Source organism: Mauremys mutica, chromosome 7, assembly GCF_020497125.1.
Source record: "Mauremys mutica isolate MM-2020 ecotype Southern chromosome 7, ASM2049712v1, whole genome shotgun sequence".
Lineage (NCBI taxonomy): Eukaryota > Metazoa > Chordata > Testudines > Geoemydidae > Mauremys > Mauremys mutica.
Window position 1 is genome coordinate 117,263,854 of NC_059078.1, and position 25,084 is coordinate 117,288,937.

Below are 25,084 nucleotides of genomic sequence, written 5' to 3' on the forward strand. Positions count from 1 at the left end.
TCCCGAGGAATTTGGTAAGTGAGAGAACCAGGATCACGCTTGGTTTGCGCTTAGCATGTGGGTTGAACTGTCTCGTCATCGCAGTACAGTTAAATTTAGCTGCTAGCAACCATGCAGTGAGGCACTTTGTAAAAACAGACTGTTGTGCAGTGTCGGCGCAATCGATGCACTGCCTAGCCAAGAGGCTAGAAAAGGAATTGGTAAATCAATAGTGTCCAAATGATTAAAACTAGTTACTGGATTTGGGTACCTCAATTTATGGATGGCCATGTTGACACCCCTTGGGGCTGATTTTTCAGAAGTGTCGAGTACCCAGAACTCCAGCTGAAGTCAATGAGGGACTCTTGGGTGTTTCAAGGCAGGTGGTAGTGTGTGTAGGCTAGCCTGAGAGTTGGACTCTGGGAATTGTCGGTGCTCAGCAGTTCTCTTCTGTTCTCGGCTGCCTTACCCTGGTAATGACCATAATACACCTCTACCCTGGTATAACGTGACCCGATATAATACGAATTTGGATGTAACGCAGTAAAGCAGCGCTGCGGGGCGGGGCGGGGCGGGGGGGGGTGTCGGGGCTGCGCACTCCGGAGGATCAAAGCAAGTTCGGTATAATGCAGTTTCATCTATAACACGGTAAGATTCTTTTGGCTCCCGAGGACAGTGTTATATCGGGGTTGAGGTGTAATATCCCTTTTGTTTTTAAAAAGAACTATGATCAAATAACGTGTTTTTAGATTTTGCTGTTTTTCAGATGCTGATAAAGGGAGAAATACCCACTGTCTGTGCAGTGGGAGCTGCTTATAGTGAGCTCTGAGATAGTAAAGTAGGATAAAAGTTCCAGATTGTCTTGGTCTGTTGCAATGTGCTGATTGCAATTCCAAAACCTCCTGTTTAGAGGGAGCTTGTTCCGACTTGTTCACTGAAGGAATGTACCACCGCATTACATATGATTTTGTAATTCCATTTCAACAGTGGTGCTGATATGATTATTCAAGAGGTGATGCCTCTCTTGGGTATGTCTACCCTGTAGCTGGAGCGAGCGAGCCTCCCCCCCCCCCCAGCCCAGGTAGACAGATGCATGCTAGTGGGGCTCGAGCTAACACGCTAAAAATAGCAGTGTGATCACTGAGCCAACCTTGCAGCTAAGGATTCAGCTCGGGCTGTCAAGCTTAGGGGGGTCAGGCTGGCTTGAGAGCCCAAGACGCGGTCCCCCACACTGCTATTTTTAGCATGCATTTTGTGCCCCACATGCATAATAGTATCTGTCCAGGCTGGGAGGCTCGCACCTAGCTGCAGTGTAGATACACCCATGGTGACCAGAGTGCTGAGCTCGGATTCCGGAGACCTACGTTCAGTTACTGCTCTGCCACAGGCTTCCGTAAACAAGTCTTTTGTTCTCTCTGTTTCAATTTCCCATCTGTAAAATGGGGATAATTGCACTTTCACAACCTCCTGGGGGTGATGTTTAGATAAACCCATTAATAATTTCTACAGTGGTCAGATTGTGCATTGATGGGGAGTACCTAGATTAACACAAACGTCAATATAATAAATAATCAGACTTTGTAGTGAGATCTTCCAGCCAAGGATACTTTAAAAGTGTGCCTGTTATCATGACCCCCATTTTACAGATGGCAAAACTGAGTGAGTGACTTGCCTGAGGCCACACAGGGAGTTTGTGGCAAATGTAACCCAGATCTCCTGACTCAGAGTTCCCTGCTCCAATCTCTGGACACCATTGCCTCCCTGACAACTCTCCTGCTATTGTTTAATATTGATTTCAAAACAACTGCTTTGTGAGTTTCTTCTGCAAGTGTGACCTCATGCAGTGTTAACTACTATGGGTTTATCCTAGAAAAGCACCAGCCGAAGAGACCAGTGACTCAGTCCCTTTGCTATTAAATTGATATTTTTAAGAAATTAGGTTGTTAATACTTACTGTGGCCTTAACAGCTCTTTGGAGTTGAGACATACAAATGTAGATGTGTGTGATGCATGCCCTGTATGTGTGCAAAGCCTGTTTCAGATCAAGGTTGCTTGTTGGCTGTGAGTAGCTGACACATTCAGTTAATGATGGGTCAGCATTTGCGACACAGTGAGCATTTGTGGAAAAAAATTATGGAAGAAATTGGATCTAATTTAAAGTGCAAAGCTGGTGGTTTTGGATTATACATGGGGAGATACCATATAGACATTACTTCTCTTCCCATCAGTGGAGAGAGAATCATGAATTCACCCTAATTCCAGACTGGAGAGAGTTTGAGTGCTGATTAGTTGTGTTTTCAAAGGACTATGGGCAATCAAATAATAGTGGGAAAGGCTGATTCACATATTGGGTACAGAGTAACTAGAAGGGCATGGAGTGGCTGCAGTATTACTAGTGATGAGCAGAACAGGTGAAAGTGCATATCTGCTTGTTGGTGTATCTTTGGATGTTAGAGTGGAAGTCAACTAGTACGTGCTCGCAAATTCTGTTTCAAGCATCAAAACCAGATCAAGGTTTTGCCCTATTCCCCTGCTCTGAGAATTGGAATAAAAGCTATGATTTCCCCAGTCTGTGGTTAGGGTGACAGTAATTCCCTTCCTACCCCCAAATGCCATACACAAGAAAAATATCGGTATGGAATTTTTATCATCAGTTGACTTTTCAATTTAATAAATATTTCCTCAGTAATAATAGTTCTGGCTTTCAATAGCAAGATGCGCAGCCAGTTTGTTACCATCTGTCACAGGGCAGCTCCTCCCCCTGGATAGACTAAGCCCAGTGCCCCTGGACCAGAGCAGGTGAGCCCAATCCAGCTAATTAAAGAGGGCTGGCCTACATCTGGGCCTGTAAAGGGCTGCTAGTGGGCAGCTGGGGAAGGAAGGACGGACGGACTGAGCGAGCACGAGGGAGGGAAAGCCATGCTGGAGTGGAAAAAACTCTGTGGTAGGTCTCTGGAGCAAGGGGCACAGGGAAGCAGCCTTGGGGCTGCTGCTCCAGGAAGGGAACAGAGCTGAGTAGCTGCCAGGAGCTGGAGTGCTAGAAACCCCTGGGAGGGGTGCTCCTGAAGCTGAGGCTAAGGCAGTGGTCCCCCAACCTTTTCCTCTTGTGCCCCCCACCCTCCCAGTAATAGAATGTGTGCATGCCCCTCTAGGCTGGGAGTGGGGGCTAGTGGCCAGAGCAGAGCCACGGCCACAGATAGGGATGGGGCCACAGTGGAGCTGGGTGCAGAATGGTCTGGGTTGTGTTCCTTCCTCCCAGCCCCCATAGGGACTGGCCTGTGCCCTACTGCACCTCCTACCCCAATGTTCCTCTATACTCTCCTAGGGGGTGTGCCACCGTTTGGGGACCACTGGGCTAAGGACTGAGTTAAGACTGTTTTTGTTTGTTTGATAATCTCTGTTAAAGAAATAAACCTCTGTGTAAAAGACTGGGTGTGGCAGTGCATGTTTGGAGCTGGGGAGGAGCTCGGCCCTGGCGACACCAGTCATGAAACTTTAGAAAAGCAGTTTGTTGGGAATCCCATGCCTTTTGAATTCCCTAACCTCAACCTGCAACAGGCTAAAAAACTTTGGGCAAAACTCTTCTCTGTGGTTAGCAGGGAGGGTCTTGTATCTGATGCTCTGCTTTTCCCAACATACATATGGATTAGAGAGACTTGTGCCCATCTTTATTGGATCAGGAAGTTTGTTGTGTGCTGGTCATTCTCTTATGATGTTGGGAAATGTATATGCTAAGTGGCTGTTTGTGGTGGCAGTGCTTTTACCTTTGCAAGGTGGGGAAAGAGCTTGCTTTAAAATGTATTCCCTCTCTGCTACGTAATACTCTGTACTGCAAAGGTGCAGCATAGTTTTATGCCATTTAACTGTGGCCCTAACTAACCTTCTGATGGAAAAGTAAGGTTGGCAGAAACCTACGTGTCCATTCTGGGTAACTGCTGTTTTTTAATACTTACTTTTTAATGAAGACGTATATCTTCGCTAAAGAACGAGGCAAAATGTGTGAACTGGATAAGAGCTGTAAAGATCAGTTAGCCTCTGCCCTGCCAATAGTGCATGGTGGTTATTTTTGGAGGCCACTTTTTGAAACCGTCAAGTTTCTTTTTAAGTCAGAATTTATAATAGGAAGTTTAATCAAATAAACGTTTTAATGGATTACATGATGGATCTTTGTAGAAACTGCAAAGATAGCACTTTGCCAAATTACTCCTTTGTCTTGGAAAGTGCAGACAAGCACCTAAGCATGTATAGGTAATCGAGCAGGCCCTATCTCACTGGGGATTTGCCCAAGTTTCAGCCGTTAGTGTCCAGCAGCAACAGAGTAGCTAGACTGGTGTGAATCCCTAACCTAGGCTTTGGCTACACTCGCTTTGAAGCGCTAAGTGTAGTCAAAGCACCAGCGCTGGGAGAAAGCTCTCCCAGCGCTGTCCGTATTCCACCTCCCTGTGGGGAATAACGGACAGCACTGGGAGCGCGGCTCCCAGCGCTGGGGCTTTGACTACACTGGCGCTTTGTAGCGCCGCAATTTGCAGCGCTGCAGAGGGTGTGTTTTCACACCCTGCTGCAGCGCTGCAAATTTGTAAGTGTAGCCAAGCCCCTAGACAGGAAAAGCTGCTGTAAGTCAGCTCTGCACCAGTGCAGTTTATTTCAGTTTCACTTCTGACTTGTAGCGCTACATGAGGAGTTAGCATTAGTGCAGTTATCCCAGTGGTCTGGCTACTGATGGCTGAAATCCCCAGTGTTGGGAAGCCCCAAAACAATGGGCCAGATGCTGAAATCTATTACACAGTGTAGATCCTGCATAAATCCATTTGGTCTGAGTCTCTGCAGCTTTATACCTTTCACAGTCATTTCCACCATTGCAGAGTGCAAAGTGCAACCATTTTGCTGTGGTACCATTTCACACCCACTCTGCACTAGTGTAAGTGACCATGTGAGATGCAGTGTGGTAAAATATCAGGTTCCTTGAGGTCAGTTAAGTCTCGGTGGTGTAACTGAGATCAGCCTCTTGGCCAGTTAGAACAGAGATGGTGAAATGGATATTAGAAACTGTGCAATACTTGCTGTCATGACTCTTAAAGCTGCAAGAGACTTAAAAGGCAGAAAGGGGATGAGGCCTGTTCTTAGCCCATGTGCCTGGTTCGGGATTACAGTGCCTCAAGTTCAATGCTACAAGATTTAACAGTTTAACTGCTTGGCTGGGAGTCACTTTGTGTATTGGCTACTGCTTGACTTTACAACTTGCAAATTGTCCTGTCCAAGATATTTCGATTTATGTGAAATATTGCACAGTCCATTCACACCAATGGAATGAAATTCATCAGGAACAGGTCTGTTTCTCAGACATTCAGAAGGACAAGGGCAGAGATTTGTTCAGGAAAAGTTGTTCAAGACTCATACAAGTTGCAAGTTAACTCTTGACATGCTCTCACTCTCTGCATGATGAAGTCTTGCATTAACCTAGGGAGATAATTAGAAAACACACTTTTGATGGAATAGATTAGATAACAGGACAATGCCATGTAGGCTCCTATTAGATGACAGACTGGATTGGTTTTGATAAATTTACTCTAATAGTGAGTTCCATTGTAAAAAGTGTGTGATAATTCATAAGAGATCACAATCTATAATAGCAAATGCGGGTGGGAAAAGGTATGAAATGGAGAGACAGAAAGACTTAGTTCAAACAAAAAGGCCTACTGATTATAATTTAAGGACTGTGTTACAATCATGCTGGTAGACAAGAAAAATGTAGAAACAGAAATCAGTGAACCAGAACTAGTGTCATAAACTAGGCCTAATTGGTGGATAAAATAATGAAGGGATGGGCTATTCCGCCCACCAGCTTTTCCTTCTAAAAACTCTCTCCAGTTAAAGGAAAAGAGAACAGGGGATGTTGTTGAAATGCAAGCTTTATTTAACACTTTGTCAAATGCTTTAACTGTTTTCCTTTTCTTTATAGTTTATAAAAGGTTGAAATGATTTTAATGGGGTGTTTGCCATGTCATTAAGCAGGCCGAGGTCTCTGTATTCTAAATTCTGGGCCTTGTTGTAGCACTGTTTAATGTTGGATAGTGACTGGATTTGTTAATGCCTTTGGCTTGTTTATTTCACCAAACTTAATACAACAGGTTTCCTGCTTTGTGGCTTGGTCATGCTCATTTCTGTTGGTGTTTTGGTGGGATGTGCTCACCTGGTGGAGGACTGGATGGATCAGGAGATCATTAATAGAATTTGGTGCTTTTTCCTCTCTAAACAACCAGCTGAAATCAAGCCCATGTTGGTAGTGACCAAAAGCTGTTTCTTCCTGGCTATCAAATGGTCTGTGTGTGAAATGAGGTGGAAGGACTTGGGCTGTTTCCTAGTGGAAGTGTCTGTTTTGGTTGACTGCCTCTGAATCAGAGAGATCCTTCTTCACATTCTCAGGTCTTGGAGACTCAACTATTTTCTCTTCACCCAAAGGGTTTAGAAAATCTGGATGGGGCAATGTGAAATATGCTCCTCTTCTGTAATTGTATCGTACCGGGACAGGCCTGGAGACTTCAATCCTCTGTCAGTCAGGAAATGCTTTTCATTTGGCTTTATTAAAATCAGCAAATATGGACTTAATTTTCGTATAGAGCCTGTTTGGTTAGTGAGAACCTGGGATACAGTTCAGACACTGCAGTCTTAGTACCGAATGAAGTCAGTCGTACTGTCTTCTCAGTTTCACAGTCTTTGTTACTAGGAGTTGATTAAAGCTTCACATGAATGTTGCAAAAGCCTACTCCCCTCTTCCCCCCCCCCCTCACTTTCATAGCACTGTTCCTCTCTTCTGTTAGGTTAATGGCACCTTGGGTCATGGCTTGTCCAGTCCCACCATAATTTCCTTGTTGTAACTCGTCCTCGTTTAACACAGTCGGCATGGTTAGCTTCCCAAGAATGATGCTGTTGTAGAGGATTGAGCCTTTATTGAAAACAAGCAGTTATTTTCCTGCTGACATCACCAGTTCAAGCTCAGTTGGCTTTTCAAGGCTTTGTTCTGGTGTTAGTTGCAATGTGCTGAAATGTAACACACAGAGTTGTGGGGGATGGGGAGATGAGCATGTGGCAAGTGTGAGAAAATCTGTGGCAGACTCGGGAATCTAAAGGGAGAGAATGAGAGTCCTGGGAAGCCAGGATCTAACTGGTGTGATCTAGGGGAGCTTGTGAAATAAGAGCGAGATGTAAAACAACATGAGAGAGGAATCCATGGGGCAATGTGGTTCAGGGCCAGCAGGATCCCAGAGAAGATGGCAACAGGGCAGCAGAACCCTAAAGTTGAAAGGGGCCTGGAACTGTTGTGGGAATCCATCAGATCAGACTCTGAGACATGCACAATCACTTGTATGTGCACTGCCATGCTCGCTGTCACTTGTGCACAGCTGGGATCACACTTTCACGGTCAAGCCTCTTTTGTGCATGCTGACTGAGTGCAGCTCAGATGCAAAGGGGCATCATGAACATGCAGATTCTATCCTTACACAAGTGACAGGCCTGGGAAGAAACTGGAAGTGAGTTGAGGCTGCTTGGACGATTTGGCCCAGGCAGTCTTAGGGACTTGCTATACTAAAGCAGAATAGTTTTAGTTTGAAAATGTGCATGCTAGTATCAGTGCCTGTTTTGGATGAGGTGGACAGACTGGGAGACAGAAGGAAGCTACAGGAGGATCAGAAGGGAGGAATCCCAGGAGGCTGAAAATAGCGCAGTAGGGAGCTGAGAGGATTGGAGTGGTGCGGAGAAGCTTACCAAGAAGAGGAACAGTAAGTGGGGCAATGAGGAAAATGACAATGGGGGGGGGGGAGGATGAAGAGTAGCAGTGGGTAGGGATTGAAGGGATCCAAGAGAGGCTTAGAGTAAAATGAGGGGATCAGAGAGGATCTGTTCTGCAGGGGGGCTGAGGGGATCTGAAAGGGTAATCACGGTGTGAGGTTGGGTGGAGTATAAGGGACTATCCTTGAGAATAACTGGCCTCCTGTAGTCAGAACAGAACATCTGATTTGAATCTGTGCCTACCTTTATTTGCTTTCCACACACACAGATTTTTCTTGCTGTGGCATAGCAAGCAAATGGGGGGATGTGATCTCCTTGTTGTTTGTCCCTGGCAGAGACTTGGCAGACAAATGATGGGATTGGGTTTTGTGTCCCTTTACTCCCAGGCTTGTGTCTGAGAGAAGCTCAAAAATCCGCTGGAAGATCATAGCCTCTGATAGCAGCAGCTGCAGTGATCAGAAAGGAGGAAGGAAGACAGAGAGATGCTCAAGTCTCTTCTGGACTGTTTTTGTCCTGGCTGCTCAGCCTTGTTCTAGAGGTGTATAGACCATTGGAGCTTTTCATCAGAGATAGGTGTATGTTCTTCCCATGACCTGAAGCCATAGCCCTTGTCAGTAGGGTGACCAGATGTCCTGATTTTATAGGGACAGTCCTGATTTTGGGGGCTTCTTCTTATATAGGCACCTATTACCCCCACCCACTGTCCCAGTTCTTTACACTTGCTGTCTGGTCACCCTACTTCTCAGGTTTCAGAAAGCTAAGTAGGACGGAGCGTGGTCTGTGCTGGGATAGAAGACAGGAAAAGTCAGGTCGGCTCGTTTTGTTCATTCAGTAGGTGGCGCCTTCCCTCTGTGCCAGCATTGAAGTGATGCTAGGGGGTGCAGTGCTGCTGGAGACTTTTAGATCAGATGGAAAACAGAGGTCCTGCTTGCTTTTAGCAAGAGGGGTGTGTGTGGTGGTGGTGGGGGGGGGGAGCGGTTAGCCCTGGTGACCTGACGACCTGACCCAATTCCAGTTTAGGGAATTGTATTCTTTCACCCTACAATTCCTCTCTAATGTTCAAGTGGATACAGTACTCTTCCCTATTTTTCCTAGATTGATGTGCAGTATTTTTGTGAAGACTCTTAGCCTAGGTCCGCACAAGGTACAAGTGAGCCACAGTGGTTACTCTCACTCCCTGGAAAGAAGATGTACAACGCACCCCAACTTTTCTCTTTCTTGGTCTCCTCCCCCTACCTCTCAGCATCTCTGGAAACTGATTGCTGGGTCCCTTACAGTGCTGTTGCACAGTCAGAATAGTGCTTCAGAATGAAGGGCCATGCATGGTGAAGCCCCTATATTAACACTTAGAATCCTGCATCTTCTAATGAAAACAACCTCCCCACCCCATGCAGAATGCCTCAGTATTGCCCTCAGCTTTTAGGTAGCTAGGACTTGCACACAAGCAATACTTATTGATAGAAAGTACTCTCTATTTCTAATAGAGAAACTGTTTTGTCTACAGACGGTCCTTTGGCTTGATAATAGTTGAAAGTTTAAGACTGTTGCTATTTAGATTTCAAAGGTGACTGTGATTCAAAGATGTATTTGTTTATTTCATCATTTTTCCTGTGAGGGTTTTTTTTTTTTTAAACTGCAGCCCTGATTTATTTATTATAAGTCACGGCAGGATTAAATCAGAGGGCAGAGGTCGTCTTTGGTATAACTCAGGTGACCTCAGCAGTATTACACTGGGGAAAAATCTGGCCCGGGCCTCGTGAGAACACACTCAGTTTCAAAACAGGCTTGTGTGTTGCCCGAACGCAAAGTGAGGATCTGACTCCAAGTGTATGTTAGAATCCTGGATCTAAAAACCACTGCAGTGAGACTTCTTTAAAGGTGCACTGATGTATTAGGAATAAATTTAGCGCTCCTGTGGCTGTTTCCTGGAACCAATTCTTCATTTTCTATTAGGTGCAGTATATTTCGATACAACTTCAACATTGTTTACACTGCATTTTTGTATCCAAACCTTTCACCTGTCTAACCCTCCTGGATTCCTGCATTTGCGTAAGGGTTCAATTCAGACTATTTTGTTTAGTAACACTTTGATTTAACTTTAATTCCCATTAGCACTGCATGGTTCCCCTCCATGTCTCCATCTAAATTTTTCTTGGCTGTTTTATCTAATAACCAAGAGCAGCAGCATGGCTGCTCCTTCTATTACTGGATGCTGATGAGCAAGATTAGCCAAATCAGCTTTGAGTAGAGAGAAATAATTCAAGTTGTATTTTTACCTCCTCTGCAGCTATAAGTATGTGGGTGGCGTGAATATTATTGTGGTGGATGTAAATGAAGATCCTGCTTGTGCTTTAACTCCATAATGCTGATGAGCGCAGGCAGTGCGGGCTGGAAAGAATCTGAAGTGCCACCCTTACCCTCACTACCATTTTCAGGGACTCGTGCTTTTGTTTTGCTTCTGAATGCAACTTCCCCCTCCCCTGTTCCTCACTTCCCCCATCAGACCTTCCTGGACATGGGTTAAAAGAAAAGGGAGCAGAGTTAGGTGTAGCTTCCCCCTTCTCTGCTGAAAGCCAAGGAAGAGCTCCGTCCCCGTGACCTTCCTGGCTTGGATGTGCTCAACACCCCCAGAGCTCTACCTCCTTGCTGGCGGGGGAAGTGAAGCTCACTACGCAGGGGATCCTGATGTAGAAGCAGGGAGAAACTGGTGCCTGGCTGAAGAGTTCCTGGTGCTTCAGTCTTACCTTTTAGTAAATGAAGTATCAACAGTCCTGGATGGGAGAAAGGCAACTTCCATCATGTTCATCTGGTCTCTGGCCAGCTACAGCGTAGAGTCAGGGGAAGAAGGGACCTGGAGAAAACAGCCCCCTACTTTCTGTCCTTGGTCCTTGCTCCTCTCTTCCCTGTCTCCAACTCCTCCCCACCTGCCTTGCTGCCTCCTGATCCTTGGGAGTGGAGGGATAGGGGAGCAGGGGCCAGGCTCTTTTTGTTTCCAGGCATTAAAACCACACCCTTCTCTGCTCTCCATTCTCATACTATATTGCACCGTCTCATGTTCAGTCTGTGAGCTTCTGTGAGCAGGGTCTTTGTTCAGCTTAGCCGTTGTACAGCACCATGTACATCTACAGTGTTGTATAAGTAACTAGTGGTGCCTCTGATCTTTGTGTGTCAATCCTCAAATCTTTCCTAGGATGATCTGGTGGTTAGGCCACAGGACAGGGACTCAAGACTTGGGTTCAGTTCCAGCTCTGCCACAGGCTTCTGTGATGACCTTGGCTAAGTCTCTCAATCTACGCTGTACTTCCATTTGTGAAATGGGGATAATCCTCCTCTACCTGTTGTGTGTTATCAAAATCCACAGATTCAGATACCCAGATGCTATGGTGAAGTGAGCCACATAAGTACCTAAGTAGAAGAGCTGTCCCTGTTTCATCTACGCCATTAAAATCCACCCTTTCATCCTCACCTCTTGCCAGTACTTAATTCTGTGTCTCCTTGACTGCTGCACCTTTCATCTCTTAGGTCTCTGCATTTCAAGTCTCTCCATTCAACTCAATCATATCTGGTGATGTGGTCATTTGGATCCATGTCTAGATTTTGAGTACCACCGAACCTGGGGTGTTGCAGACCTGGGGTTTTGTTCAAGCCCCCTGTAGGCGTAGATGAGGGGCCAAATTCAGCCTTGTTGTTAAACCATTGGCATCAGTGGAGTTGCAGTAGGTACGAATTTTGCCCGTGATGTTTGACCAAATGAGTGTAGTAAGTTTTAAGGAGAATCTATTGACAACTTTTAAAAAACACGTACAGAAACAAAACTCAAATTACCATTGTCTCCAAAAAAGATATAATTTTAATTGAAGTTGTCTTATTTAAATGTTATGTTTACTAGGGAAGAGCCAGCTGTCTTAGAATTGGCTTTGTTATATCCGTTTTGAGTCCCTTCCCGGGTTCCCAAACAAAAGCTGTTGGAAGGGCCTGGACAGTTCACCTTCATTTCAGTTCATACCAGGAACTCGTTTTATTCTGGATGAGTTAACTCCCTTCAGCATCCTCTTCCCCTCAGCCCAAGAGAGGAGTTTTATTGGAAATGTCCATGGCTGTTACAGCTCATGTTTAAAGATGAGGGTTTGCAGTGATATTCCCATGGGAATATCTGTGACTAATATAGTTCGTTTGGGCAGGTAGAATGAAGTACATTATTACTAAGTGAAGCATGTTTTTAAATGTGGCAAGTTACCTTTCTTTGTTCCTCAGATGTCTCCTTGTATTACTAAAGACTGTGGAGGTTGCCAAATCCTTTAAAATATCTCATTAAACTTTCAGGATTCCTTCTGAAATTAGGATGCTCTCTGTAAATCTTCTTTCTGATTGAGATTCATTTTGTTCCTGCTCTTCTTCACCTGCCCAGGTTCATTGTGTCCCCATCAGAGCCCTGTGTATCCCCCTGTTTTCCATCCACATCACATCTCCTCTCCTCTGAACAAGGAGAACTGGATGAAACTGGATGCCTTTCCCTAATCAAATAGGGTTACTTCTAAATGACACTAAGGAGTAATTACCCTTAGAGGGTAATATATCAGGACTGTCAATCACACCCCGGTCTCCAGCATGAGATCAAGATCACTGGGCTGGCCAAAAACGGTTCAGATATCGTAGGGTTTTTTAACCTAAATGTAGAGCTGCATTAAGATGTGGAGAGAGAAAGTCCTCTGACGGCACTGTTCAGCTGGTATGGTGAAGAGATTGCAGGGCGAGCAGGTGAAAGGGAATAAGGGAGGCAGCAGATCTTGAGACTCGATGAGTCTTACCCCACCTCCTACTCGTATAAATAGGCTCATTGGTGCACCTTTATCTCCACAAGCCTTAGTAGGGTCTCTCGGTGCCCCTGGCAGCCACTCCTTCTGCTTATAAGAGCCTTAGTAGGAGTGGCAGGTCCAGAAGAGCCTAAACATGGTTATCAACCCCCTGACTAGAGTTAGCTGGCCTTGTCAGGTACCTGATGGTCCCATTTAGCTAGTCTGGGCCAGACAAAGCCGCCTCTTGCTTCTGGGAGAGAAGAGGGATGGGACAGTTGGTGCTCAAAGCATCCTAAACTTCCTGGGGTGGGGGCAGGAATCCCATCTGTCTCCCACTGCCTGTGAGGTGAGGGCATGTGTAGGGGAGGGGGGAAGAGGGGGCAGAGTCGGGGAGGTAAAACTAAGGTAATCTTGCCTCCTTAACTCTGAATCTCTGTACTTTCAAGTGGTGGTTTTCCCCATATATCTAACCTTTATTGTGAATTTCCTGGATTTTTGAAGGTTGGGTGTTTTGTGCTTTTTTTGTTTTTTTGTTTGTTTTAAACTACAGTGTTCTTGGAAGGATTTTGACTCTTATGTTACTGATATTATGGATGGAGCCATTCATGGTTCCATAGGGAGTTAAAAGCAGGTTCTGATTTGTCCTTAAAATAGGACTAAGTTTGCCCTGTTAAACACTTGAAATACTATTGTCACCTTTCAGCAAGACTGGGTCATATTGCTTTGCATGGACAAAGTGTGTGTGTGTGTGTAATATGCTCAAACTTAACTACGCTTATCAAAGACTTGTTTTGACTGGGATGTGTATGTGCACTGTGGCTTATTTGCATTGCTGCAGGAAGCACACATTTCTCTTTCCATTGAGAGATGGCGTGGCCTAGTGCATAGGGGATTGGACTGGAAGTCTGGAGGTATGGGTCCTAGTCCTGGCTCTACTACTGACATGCGTGTGACCTTGAGCAAGTCACGTCACTTCTCTGTGCCTCTGTTTCCCCTTCCACCCTTTGCCTTGCCTATTTAGACTGTTAGGTCTTTGGGGGAGGTATTGTGTAGAGTATGCCTGTTTACAGCTTCTAGTTCAACAGGGCCCTGATCTCATTTGGAGTCTGTAGATGTTGTTGCATTACACATGGTTGGTTGGGTGGTGGTGGTGGTGTTTGGTGGTGTCTTATCAGCCATAATGCTATATTAAAATCACTTGTGGATTTTTTTAATAAAGAGGCACATGGGGTGGGTTTTTTATTTTGGAGTGGAGATATTGGTTAGAGAGAGAGTATGTCAGAGGCACATCTGCAGGATGGGTCAAATCCAGCCATTTGGGGGTATTCTTGTTAACCTCCCAAGGGAAGAGATGCAACCTCATCACTTAGAACAATGAAAATTTTGTCACCCCGGTTGAAATATATAATAAGGATCAGTCATAACACAATAGGGCAATAGGCTAGATGATCTTAAGGCTCTCTCTAGATTGCAAAACTGTCTTTTTGAGGTATTTACCGAGTAAGGGTTAATGCTGTAATGGAACCATGTCTCTTGTGAACTTGCAAGCCCTAGGAAGACTGAAGAAATTGGCTCTATTCCCTGACAATTTACTGACTGATGCAAACTTTGCATTACTCTATTCTGCTGTGGACTAAATAAATTGGGTCTTTCCTGAGAAGTGATGGGCCAGCTAATCAAATAGTCAGCAGCTTCCCATCAGGCAAAAGGCCAAATTCTACTCTGCATTACACCGGGGTAAGCCTGGAGAGAGTCCACTGAAGTCTACAATGACTCTATTCAAGTCAGTGGACTTACTCCCATTATGCCAGTGTCTGTGCCTGTGGTGAGCACTCCGGATTGCGCTTGTATCAGCCAAGCAACACTCAGTCCTCTATGTTGCAGATGTGGTTAGATAGGAGTAAACTGGCAGTGTGGAATGTGCTCATGAGGAACTGGAGCCAGAAAATGCTGGTTAGCAAAGCTCAAGAATGTTGAAACTAGAGACTGATGTGCTGCCTTCTCATGGCACTGGACCATTGCAAGTGCTGTGGAGCAGTTTCATGATACCCCCATTGACCTTAATTTTTTTTTTCCTCCTGGCAGGCACAGTTAAGCTAGGACAATAACACAGTGGGTCACCTTCCATGTAAGAGCATGGAGGATTTTGTTTAGCGAAAGGAGGCATTTGCCAAAGACAAGTGTTCATAGAAGTATTGGCTCTTAATTGACTTGTGCCATATAATGGTTCCTCTGTGGATATCTGCAGCAGGGTTTGTAGTCAAAACTGTGTCTGCCTGGCTTTGAACCAAACGGAGATGCATGTTCAATTAGGTTAGGTGTTTTGGATGTTACTGTATGTAACAAAATAGTCTTTCCCTCCCCCCCCACCAGTTTCTGATTACTGGCTCGTCATTCAGTGGACAAGCGCTACAAGTCAGTTTTGGAGGAAATCATAGAAAAATCATGCACTGGTATTTATAAACCATTGCCTCATCTGTAGGGAATGAGAGCAAGATAAAGGCTTTGAAAGCCAACTCTTCAAGTGAGAATAACAATTTAAGATCCTGGTTAACCAATTTATTTATTTATTTTTTTCTTTTTGAATGTACTGTTTTGTGTCAATGCATGGTCCTTTGAATCCACTAATATACAAACAGTCTGGATTCCTTGCAACAAGTATCTCTTTTTAAAGGGACAATAGTAATTTAAAAATCACATTTTTGTCTGAATCTTTTGTATTTGTGTTTGTCTCCAGAGTTGCTAGTTACTCGTCCTTGTTCTCCAGTTGGTGAGGTTTTTGAATAGATTCTGAAAGGTTGGCAGAGGTCCCATTGTAGCTTAAGAATTTAAACAATGAGATTAAAAACAAAAACCACTCATGCATAAAAGTGTAATGCATTTGACTTTATTTACAGTACCAGCAACTGATATTATATTCTTTCACTCAGGAGTAAATTACTTGGCTCCTGACCTCTCCCGTGTAATTTACTACAGTGTATGTTTTAAAGCTATTTTTACGTGCATGTTAAAGGCTAACATTGCAGTTTTCTCTGGCTGGCTGATGGGGGTGGGGGAAATCCTTCCTTGCAGCCATGGGTGAGATGAAATACAGCAGTGCTAATCTCTAGCACATGTGAGAAATGAGGGTAATGGACTCAGAAAACAAAAAGTCCAGATACCAGCGGTTAGCTGACATGTCAGCAGCTGCTAAAGTGGAAAATGAATGATAATTGTTGATGCAAACCTTCAGAGTGTGTCTAAAGATCACAGCAAAGGGTTAATCGTAGCCGTGTGTGTAGTGCCTTCTGGCATTATGTAGCATTGCAGAGCTAGTATTTATGAATGAAGGTCAGACATGCCACTTTCAAGCATAGGTGCTGGAACTGCGGGTGCTTGAAGTGGTTTGCATTATATACGGGGTTAACAGTTTGGTTCAGTGGTTCTCAGCACCCCCACTATAAAAAATTGTTCCAGCACCCCTGCTTTCAAGACCCTCTCTGACTAGCTGTTTACAAAATATGGTGTGTGTGTGTGTGGTTTTTTTTTGTTTTTGTTTTTTTAAGAACAAAGCTAGGTTGAATTGCAGCCCTAATTGCTCTCTGTCAGAAATGTGACATGGCGCACAATATGTAGGGGCTGAAGGGGTTTAGCCCATCTTCACCAAGTGAGCCGCCAATGCTATTATTAGTAACACACTGAGTCATAGAAGCAAGAATGCCAAACTGCTTGGGCTGTGTCCCTGCTGCACAGGAGAGAGCTAACAATAGAAGTCCAGCCTAGATGCATTCGGCAATAGGCATTTTTCCCCATGCATTTCCCTACATGTGTTTGGTTTTTTTTTTAATTTTTTAATTTAATTTAAATAAAAACTTCGTTGAACCACATCAGAGCTGAAAGAGGCTGGCTTATTTAATTTCTTTCTGTACCGGGTGGTATATATACAAAACACTTTGAAATATTTGCAGTAAATAAAATCTATCACAGGCTGTATGTTCTGATTCTGCAAGATGTATCATCCATCTGCCGCTCTATCGGAAGGGCGCCTGCATATTGATTCTGTACATTAATTTTTTTTCTCCTGAAGTAAAGGCTTTTGGGAAGGGATTCCCTTGTTGTGGCCTGAATTACAATCCAACTTCAGCTCTGCGAACCTGGAAGTGTGGTTTAACTGACTTTGTTACTGGAAACCAGGAATACCTGAGGGTTATGAACCCAGGTCATCCATTGACTTCCCCTTTGAGCTCAGCTTCTTCTTCCTCTTTTTCTTTCCCATTTGTAAAATAATGGGTGAGAAAAGGTACCTGCCCAAAAGGGGCATGGTAAGGATGAGTTAATGTTTGTAAAGTGATTTTGTAGATTACTGCAAAGCATTATGAATAAAGCCCTTTGGAGAAGGAAAATGTATATAAGTACAGTATTGCCAATCGCAATTGTTCACAAATCCATAGTTTCCCCCCCCCCCCCACCACCCTGGGGTTGAGGGGAGGGGGTGGAGATTGGCTTAAAATAATGAGATTTTAAAAAAGTTTATTTTATATGTATTTGTCTCCTGGTTTTTGAGCCACTAGGCATTGGTGTTTTTTTTTTAATTGTTAGGCATTATATAATAAATATGATTAAGGGCCAGCCAAGAATGGAGCCCCATTATTCTAGGAGCTGCTGTACAAGCACAAAGTAGCAGACACTTTCAAGCTTTTCTTCAAAACCTCAAGGGCTGGAAACTTCTTATTATTTTTTTTTAAATAAAGTCTAAGCCTCTCACATGGAGGGGGAGGGATAGCTCAGTGGTTTGAGCATTGGCCTGCTAAACCCAGGGTTGTGAGTTCAATCCTTGAGGAGGCCACTTAGGGATCTGGGGCAAAAATTGGTCCTGCTAGTGAAGGCAGGGGGCTGGACTCTATGACCTTTCAAGGTCCCTTCCAGTTCTAGGAGATTGGTATGTCTCCAATTATTACCTTTATTACTCACATCTAAGCCTAATAACATGACTCCAGAAGCTGGGGCTTCAATGGAAAACAACAAATATCATCAGAATTTCTATGAAATTGTAACAGGCTTGGCAACACCAAGTGCTTTATTACTTTAATACATCAACTTAATGACCATCCTAAAACCACTGCTCAGTTAGTGCTGGGAAACTGGTGCTTCGGAGACTGAACACTGGAAAACCAGACCAGTTGCATGTCAGGACTCAGCAGTGATATATTGAATGGACAGAGGTGTTTGTGTGTGTGTGTGTGTGTGTTGGAGAAATTTACCGGTAGCCTCGTTGTTCAAGACATCAGTCTTTTCAGTTTTTTGAGCACTCATGAACTTTTTTTTTTTTTTTAAAGGTGGGAATAAGAGGATTTGGAGCTTATACATATTGTACCTCCAAAGCAGATGAGTGACCCAGACCCACGCCAAGAAATTTCACTTAATGAATATTTTGACCTTTGCTCCCAAACCTAGTTGCCCTCTTGAGCAAACTCTCAGGGTTTTTTATTTTTTATTTTATTTTTTTTTAAACAGCATCCTTCCGAGAGATGCCCAATGTGCACAGTCTCATTTAACTATTTCATCGTGTGCTGTGGTGGAAAGATATTAGGAGAACGTCGCAGAGCCCGTTTGCTTTCTGGATATTAACATTTATATCTGTTTTAAGATGTAAATAGGGCTCTATCAAAGAAAGTCGGCTCTGCTGCGGTTGCCCAATTGTTAAATTTCCAGTCACCTTTGTGCTTCCTCATACACTTAGGAGGAGGTCTCCAGAATTCAGAGAATGAATGCATTATCCTCTTTCAAAACTATCCTTAAAACTTCCTTTGCTGTGATGCCTACCAAAAACTTGCCAACAGTTAAGCTGTTGGTATGCTGAGACCACGCCTGTCATGCTGACCAATATTGTTTTATTTTTTCTTTGTACTTTCCTATCTGTCGGTGTCCATCTGTTGTCTCTGTTCTTGTATATAGATTTTAAGATCTTTATGACTTTTTAAAATCTGTTTATACAGTACCTAGCACAGAGGGGTCCTGGTCCATCACTAGGGCTCCTAGACACTAAAATATAAATCAGCACTTGTCTTGAATTCATCTTGGGTTCTAGTCAGGCTCAGTTTGGTTCAAATGAAAAATAAGCTGGTGAATATCAATTTTGCAATTTAAACAGTTCCCCAGGCATTCCTCAGTGCTCCTCACTTGCAATCTGTTCTCTGTCACTTGGGGGATAACTGTGTTACCAGTGCTATGCTGCTTGGCAAGGAGAAGTGGAAGGTGGTGTCAGTGATTAGAGATTAGGGACGGTGGAATTTTGTGTTTGTTACGCAGCAGCTGCAGCAGGTTGTTTCAGCACAAGGGGCAGAGTCCACACGCACGGAATGAACTGACACTAGTAACAGGAAAAGGGACAGAGAGGGAGAGAGTGAGGAGATAGGAGGCACAAGAAGAGACAGTGGCAAGCAATCAGACTATCAGATTTTGTGGAAAATCTGACCAAGGAAAAGCCGCCTCTGGAATAAGCTGCCTCCTGTCCTCCTCCCCCCATCCCAGCCAAACACTGCTGGAAAGAAAGTGCGTGTGTGTAAATTACTTCGGTTAATCCTTGCTGTCCCTGCTACAAAGAGGACTCATTTGCCATGGTGAAAGAAAAAGGTAATTTACATGTATTGATATGTCAGCCATGATCGTCTAAGATTTAAACCTTCCAGTGTAGAGTTGTTGTTGTTGGCTGTTCCCCCCCACCCCCCCTTTATACCCTCATGCCAATAACTGCAGTGAGCTGCATTAAGTATTTTTTCATCTATTTCCCCTACAGTAGGGTTTGGCGTGCACCTCATTTCAAGCTTGTTTGTTGTTGTTTTTTCTTGGTAAATGCTTGTTTGTAAATGTTACCTGACTTGCATTTTCTGTCTACTGTTTTATTGTGTTTTATGTAATTCCTAGTCTTTTTACCACCAAATGAGTTACATTAAAACTGCAAATGGAATATCGTCATAGCCAGCAAGTTCTGGACATGGAGAGTGTCTTCGTAGTTTGTTTTTATATAGAAATGGGCTGTTTTGTAAAGGATGTTTTTTTTTGTTGTTGTCTGGACTCTGCATGTTGTAACAATTAAATTACAATTATCAATCTTAAATCACCCCTTAAAGCTGCTGCTCAAGCAAAAGACAGACGTGGAGTAAGAGAAATCAGGGAGTTGGCCAAGGAGTCGTTCATTTCAGTAACACAGAGCTCTCTCTCTTGCTGCATTACAACGATATGAAATATAATCTAAACTCAGCTTCAATCCATGAGTCGTATCTAATTTTGAAACTTAATATTTTAATAGGTGGATTCATAGGCAGTAACACAAGGCCTAAAGGCAATCTCTGCATACCACAAAGAGAATCTATGTAATTTCTCTCTGCTTATAAATCTCGGTAAAAAGCAGGCTGGGCATAATGTAATGTAGGAAAGGGATATATGTGTCAAACTAGGCTGCTAATTCAGTAGATTTGTTTACCTCTAAGACCTTAGCTGAAAACTGGTTGAGGTGACAAATAAAATGAATTCAGTGACCTGGTCTGTCATGGGCATGGCCAAACCACTGAACAGTCTGGCATAGTTCTGGTCCATTGACAGTCCCTGCTTAAGAGAAGCCCAAGTCTGGAATCGCAAGTACCGGTATTATCTGCTTCTCAGGTTTGAGGTATGTTACGTGGGTACTATCAGCCTCTCTCTCTAGCATTAGTAAGTCACAGATGATATAGTGGTCAAATCCCACTTGGGTCAGCTCAGCCCTTCACCCCTTCCAGCAGAGGTAAATGAAGTATTGTGGAGATTATCATATATGGAGATTGAAATTAAACTTTAAAAACTGAGGTGCTGTATGGTGGTGTTCATAAAACTTTCCCTTTTGATGGCTAAAATTTCCTGTCTCCATCCACTGATTCCCAGGTAACTGGACTCTCCAACCGAGACGTGTTTGCATTTTTTGTGGCTGCATAAATACAACTTGATGCCCTGGAAGGTGCTGTATAAATGACCAACCCTTAAAGTTGTATGAAAGAGAAGTGGAGAATAATAGGAGAATGCAGTGTTGGGCATTATGTTGAAAATGTCCCATAGTCTATTTGGGGGGGAAATAAAGAGACTTTAGAATTTATCAATCCTGTTAATGCTATTTTTAAATACCTAACGTGCATTCAGTTTGAGTTTTAGACCAAAACGAGGGCTAAATGCTTTCTCCTGAGTCCATATGAACAGCTACCACTGATACCTCACTGTTTCAGATTGCAAACAGTCAGTAGCCCTTAGTATCTTTCCACATTTTTTTCCTCATTATTTTTCTGCCTTACTATTTCAGACAGATACTCCCACAACTCCTTCCCCCACTTCATCCAGGATCAGGATGCAGCTACTTGGGAGCTAATTCAAATGCCACTCTGTAGTGTTGATTGTGAGATGACATGCTAGTGTAGTGCAGGAGGTACCCTCTCTTCCAGCTTCTGCATGAGTTGTCCTCTCTTTAATATGCCTAAAATTCTGCCTGTCTAATGCCTGGGAACCCATGGTGGTTCATATACATGCTGGCCAGGAACTAGAGAAGCTGGTTTCAGCTAGAAAAATGCAATCCCAATTCACTGAAGTGCAAACCAGTTAGTAATGGTTTATATCAAATTAGCATGCTTCATTATGTTCAGAGTGTAGAATGATTTCAGTGTGTCTGGTCAGCTCAGATACCTGCATAGAAAAATATTGGGTCCAGGCTGCTATTTTTTCAGTCACCAAATGACGCTGGCGGAATTATGATTGACTGACATTACTTTTTCGTTCCTGTGAATGTGCACCTGTCTGCTTCCTTTGATCTGGTGTACTTGACACATTGTTACGCTATTTCATTCAAGAACAACTTGCCCTCACAGTAGTTACTGACTGATAAACAACTTGCATATGCTTCTCAGTCAGTATTTGCTTTTCAGAATATCCACCTGTCACGCTGCAACTTAAAATCCCTACTGAGGAGTGTAACTAGTGTATTAGTTTTGAATCCAGTTTGGCAATGTATTTTCTAGCTAGGAGCTGGCCTATAAGACTAGAGTAAGTACTACGATGTTGAGGTTTGAGTCTGTATTTTGAGCTTGAGGCCAAGATCCTCAGCTGGTTAAAATGGCCTAGCTCCAATTAGAGCAATGCCAGTTCACAGCAGCTGAGGATTTGCCCTGAGTCTTGATGTCTTGGCCAACAGATTCAGGGAGTATCCAAGTACAACTCCCAGTCTTACTGGGACATGAAGGGTAAGTGCCAAAAGATGAAGGAAGGAGTTGACCCTAATGGTATTTTAACTTATGATCCCTATGGGAAGTTATGTGGGGCAGACCCAGGGGACTGGAGCCATGCCTTGACAGGCCAGAGTTTTCCTCTGGAATGATGGTGCTTGATTAAAGAGAAAGAGGAGATGGAAGTTTGATGGAGACCTTAACCCTCGAGCCCATCTCTGCAGCCTTAAGATTTGTGCTTGTCCTGCAGGAGGTCTCTCTGTGGAATGGTAGGCATGCGTGTCTGGAGGGCTTAGGATGCCTTAAGCTGGGAGGGGGAGGGCGTCAGGGAGTCCTGGCCTACCAAGCATCACAGAAAAAAATCAATATATTTCAGCAAAACTTTAATAAAATTTCCATTTGCAATTTGCCCTCTTTGTCTAGTAAAAACGTGCTGGGAAATATGCAGTTCCCTATTGGTTGAGGTGGTTGTTGCCAAGTACTGGTATACATTAAGTTCATGGTCAAGAAACTTCTTTGATGCTGACTGTGTCCCCAGTCCTGCCTTCTTTTCCATCCAAATCTCCCATTGCGGTTATTTATGCCAGTACCAGAACTGAAGCACTTTAGATGAGATTACTCTTGAAGGCCACTCAAACTTCAGCTTGTGCATGGAAAGCATCTTCCTGGTCACTTAACAGTTTTCCTTGCATGGAGCAAGGTCAAGGTTGCAGAACAACCTGTCTATTTAGTCCCTCTTGAGTGCACCTCTCTGGTGACAGGTTTTGCCACCTTCACCACTCTGAGTGTAATCATGAGGGCCTAGCACTCCTAGACTGGGTCCCCAGGCTGCAGCCCTCTAGTTTACCAACCATGATAAGAAGACAAGCCCAGTTGTGTTTGGTACTTGTTACCCATTTTCCTCCAGGTACCTGTGACCAGCAACTGATTTACAGTAACTCAAAAACAGCTTCTTCAGAACAAAATATTTATTCACCCACGACTCGATAACAAGCAGAGAAGGGATAAAACAACAAAATGCCTATATATATATCAGGTCTTGCCTACATTTTATTCTTTCCTTGCAGGTTTTGGGTATGTTCCACTCAGCCCAGTCATCCCTATTCCTGTCCTGGGAGAGACAGTCCCTGCAGCATCCTCTGTGTGCCTCTCAGAAATTCACCTCCATCTGCTGCTGCTTGCTCACCTCCCTCCCCCTCCTATCTAGGCAGGGTTTTTAACAGTTTACTGTTCCTTTGTTCCTAGGCCCTGATCTGGGAAGAATAAGTTTTGCTATGCTGGCTGGAGCATTTCCCAATTAATAACTCCCCCATTGTTTCTCAAGGAACCGTGGTATTTGCTCTGGTTCTACCTTGTTATAGTTTCCTGTTTTTCCCCATCAGCTTCCTTCAATTTAATTCCATGCAGTCAGGCAATATAATATCAAACAGTAAAATGAGTTGCATATGGTATTAAGAAAAAATAATACAAATAGCTTCCTACTCTACAAGCACATTTTATACATGTGCTCCAGAGACTTTCCAGGTGTAATTCATAAGGCCAGAAGAGACAATGATTGTTATCATCTTATATGACCTCCTGTGTAACACAGGCCATAGACCTTCCCCAAAATAATCCCCAGAGCAGATCTTTTAGGAAACCAACCAATCTTGATTTAAAAATTGTCACTGATGCAGAATCCATCCTGGGTAAATTGTTCCAGTGGTTAATTACCCTCACTGTTAAAAATGTACACCCTCTTTCCAGTCTGAATTTGTCTATCTTCAGCTTCCATCAATTGGACCATGTTCTATCTTTTTCTGCTGCATTGAAGAGACCATTATTAAATATTTGCTTCCCACGTAGATACTTACAGACTGTAATCAAGTCACCCCTGAACCTTCTCTTTGTTAAGCTAAATAGATATACTCAACACAATCACAATAGAGATGTTGGTTTTGAGTTATGGATATGGGACCTGCCTCTGGGAGATGAGCTTGGTCCTCTTTCTCCACCCAAACAGCTGATTCCAGCCAGGGTGTTGTCACTGACAGTTCAATACTTGGATGTTTTGTAGGATGGTGGATGGACAGTCTCAGTGTAGTCTCTTGACTCTGGAGCTTGCATCCCCGGTTGATCTGGCAGACCCCGATTTGGTTGAGGTTTGAGAAGCTATATTTTCTTTTCCACTTGTGGTTTATACTGTGTCAGATTTAGGCCTGTTTTAATCTGTGGGTTTTTGTTTTGTTTTTTAAATTGCTGGATCTGCTCATTCAGGTCTCAATAGGCACACTTTATAAATATGTGAAACTAATAGATGTGAAAAGGTGGGTTTGTGGCTAATGTAGTTGGCAGCACATATACTAATATTGAGAGATAAGGATTCAGTGTCTGGCTCTTTGATACATTTCCTGATCTTGGGGGAAGTCGCTTAGTCTGTCTGGCTGGCTTCAGTGACTCATCTGGATAATATCCAAAGGAGGAGGATAACATTTTTGTCTGTTTTGCCTAATAGGATTTTCTTTGGGGCAGAGAATTACTGTGTGTGTGTGAGCAAAGAGAGATCACCACCACTTATAATACCAACTATACCCTAACATAACAGACATCACTTCAAACACTGTAATACCTTAGTAATTCTTTTACTTTGCTTTTACCTGTTAAGGTTGTTCGTTCTCTCTCTCTCTCTCTCTCTCTCTCTCTCTCTCTCTCTCTCTCTCTCTTCCCCCTCCCCCCCGCCCCACCCTTATGGCTTTATCATTTTAAAATATTCGATTTAAAATTTCAACTCTGGATGGCATTATGTGTTTTCTTAAACTTTTTTTTTTTCTAGGACTGATTTCACACTGTAGGTTGAATATTACCATCTTGAGAATGAGGCAACAGGCTTTGCACAATCCTGACATGTTTGATGGATTCCCATGTTTTCTGTAGCGGAATTCCAGGTGTTCTTTTGCATGCCAGCTCCATGTTAAAGGGAGCTTGAGCAGATGCTGTGGAAAGATGTAGGGAAACAGACATTTACATCAAGAAATTTGGAGTTGTATGTGTTTGGACTAAATTGGAGGGGATGACATAATGGTTTCAGTAACTGAATTTGAGACACCTACATTCATGTGTTCAGGTACAGTAATCTGCCCTCTCCTCAAGTTAGATGGATTTCTTAGATGACATTTGAAAAAAACGAAGGGCTTGGCACTTCTTAAAAGTTTAAAGTTTCAAGAAGGTGAATTTCTTTTTATTTGTTTAAAATCTGTAATTAAAACAAAATAAAACTGCTGCTAAGAAATACTTTCCTGAGGGTAGCTAAGGTCTCTGGTATGA

The 25,084-nt window shown here is 43.5% G+C and overlaps 1 protein-coding gene across 14 annotated transcripts in view; it reads left to right on the forward strand.

The window, feature by feature from the left end:
- Positions 1–2,871: 2,871 nt before the first annotated feature.
- ABLIM1 (actin binding LIM protein 1) overlaps positions 2,872–25,084 on the forward strand; it is a 206,504-nt gene continuing 184,291 nt past the window's right edge. For 13 of the 14 annotated variants that reach the window (XM_045022891.1, XM_045022892.1, XM_045022899.1 and 10 more), the window contains exon 1: positions 2,872–2,923. In XM_045022891.1, coding sequence (XP_044878826.1) covers positions 2,899–2,923 — 25 coding nt within the window. In that variant the 5' untranslated portion in view covers positions 2,872–2,898. Of the gene's footprint in view, positions 2,924–18,963; positions 19,176–25,084 lie in introns of those variants that run through there. The other variant, XM_045022893.1, reaches the window with a different exon arrangement.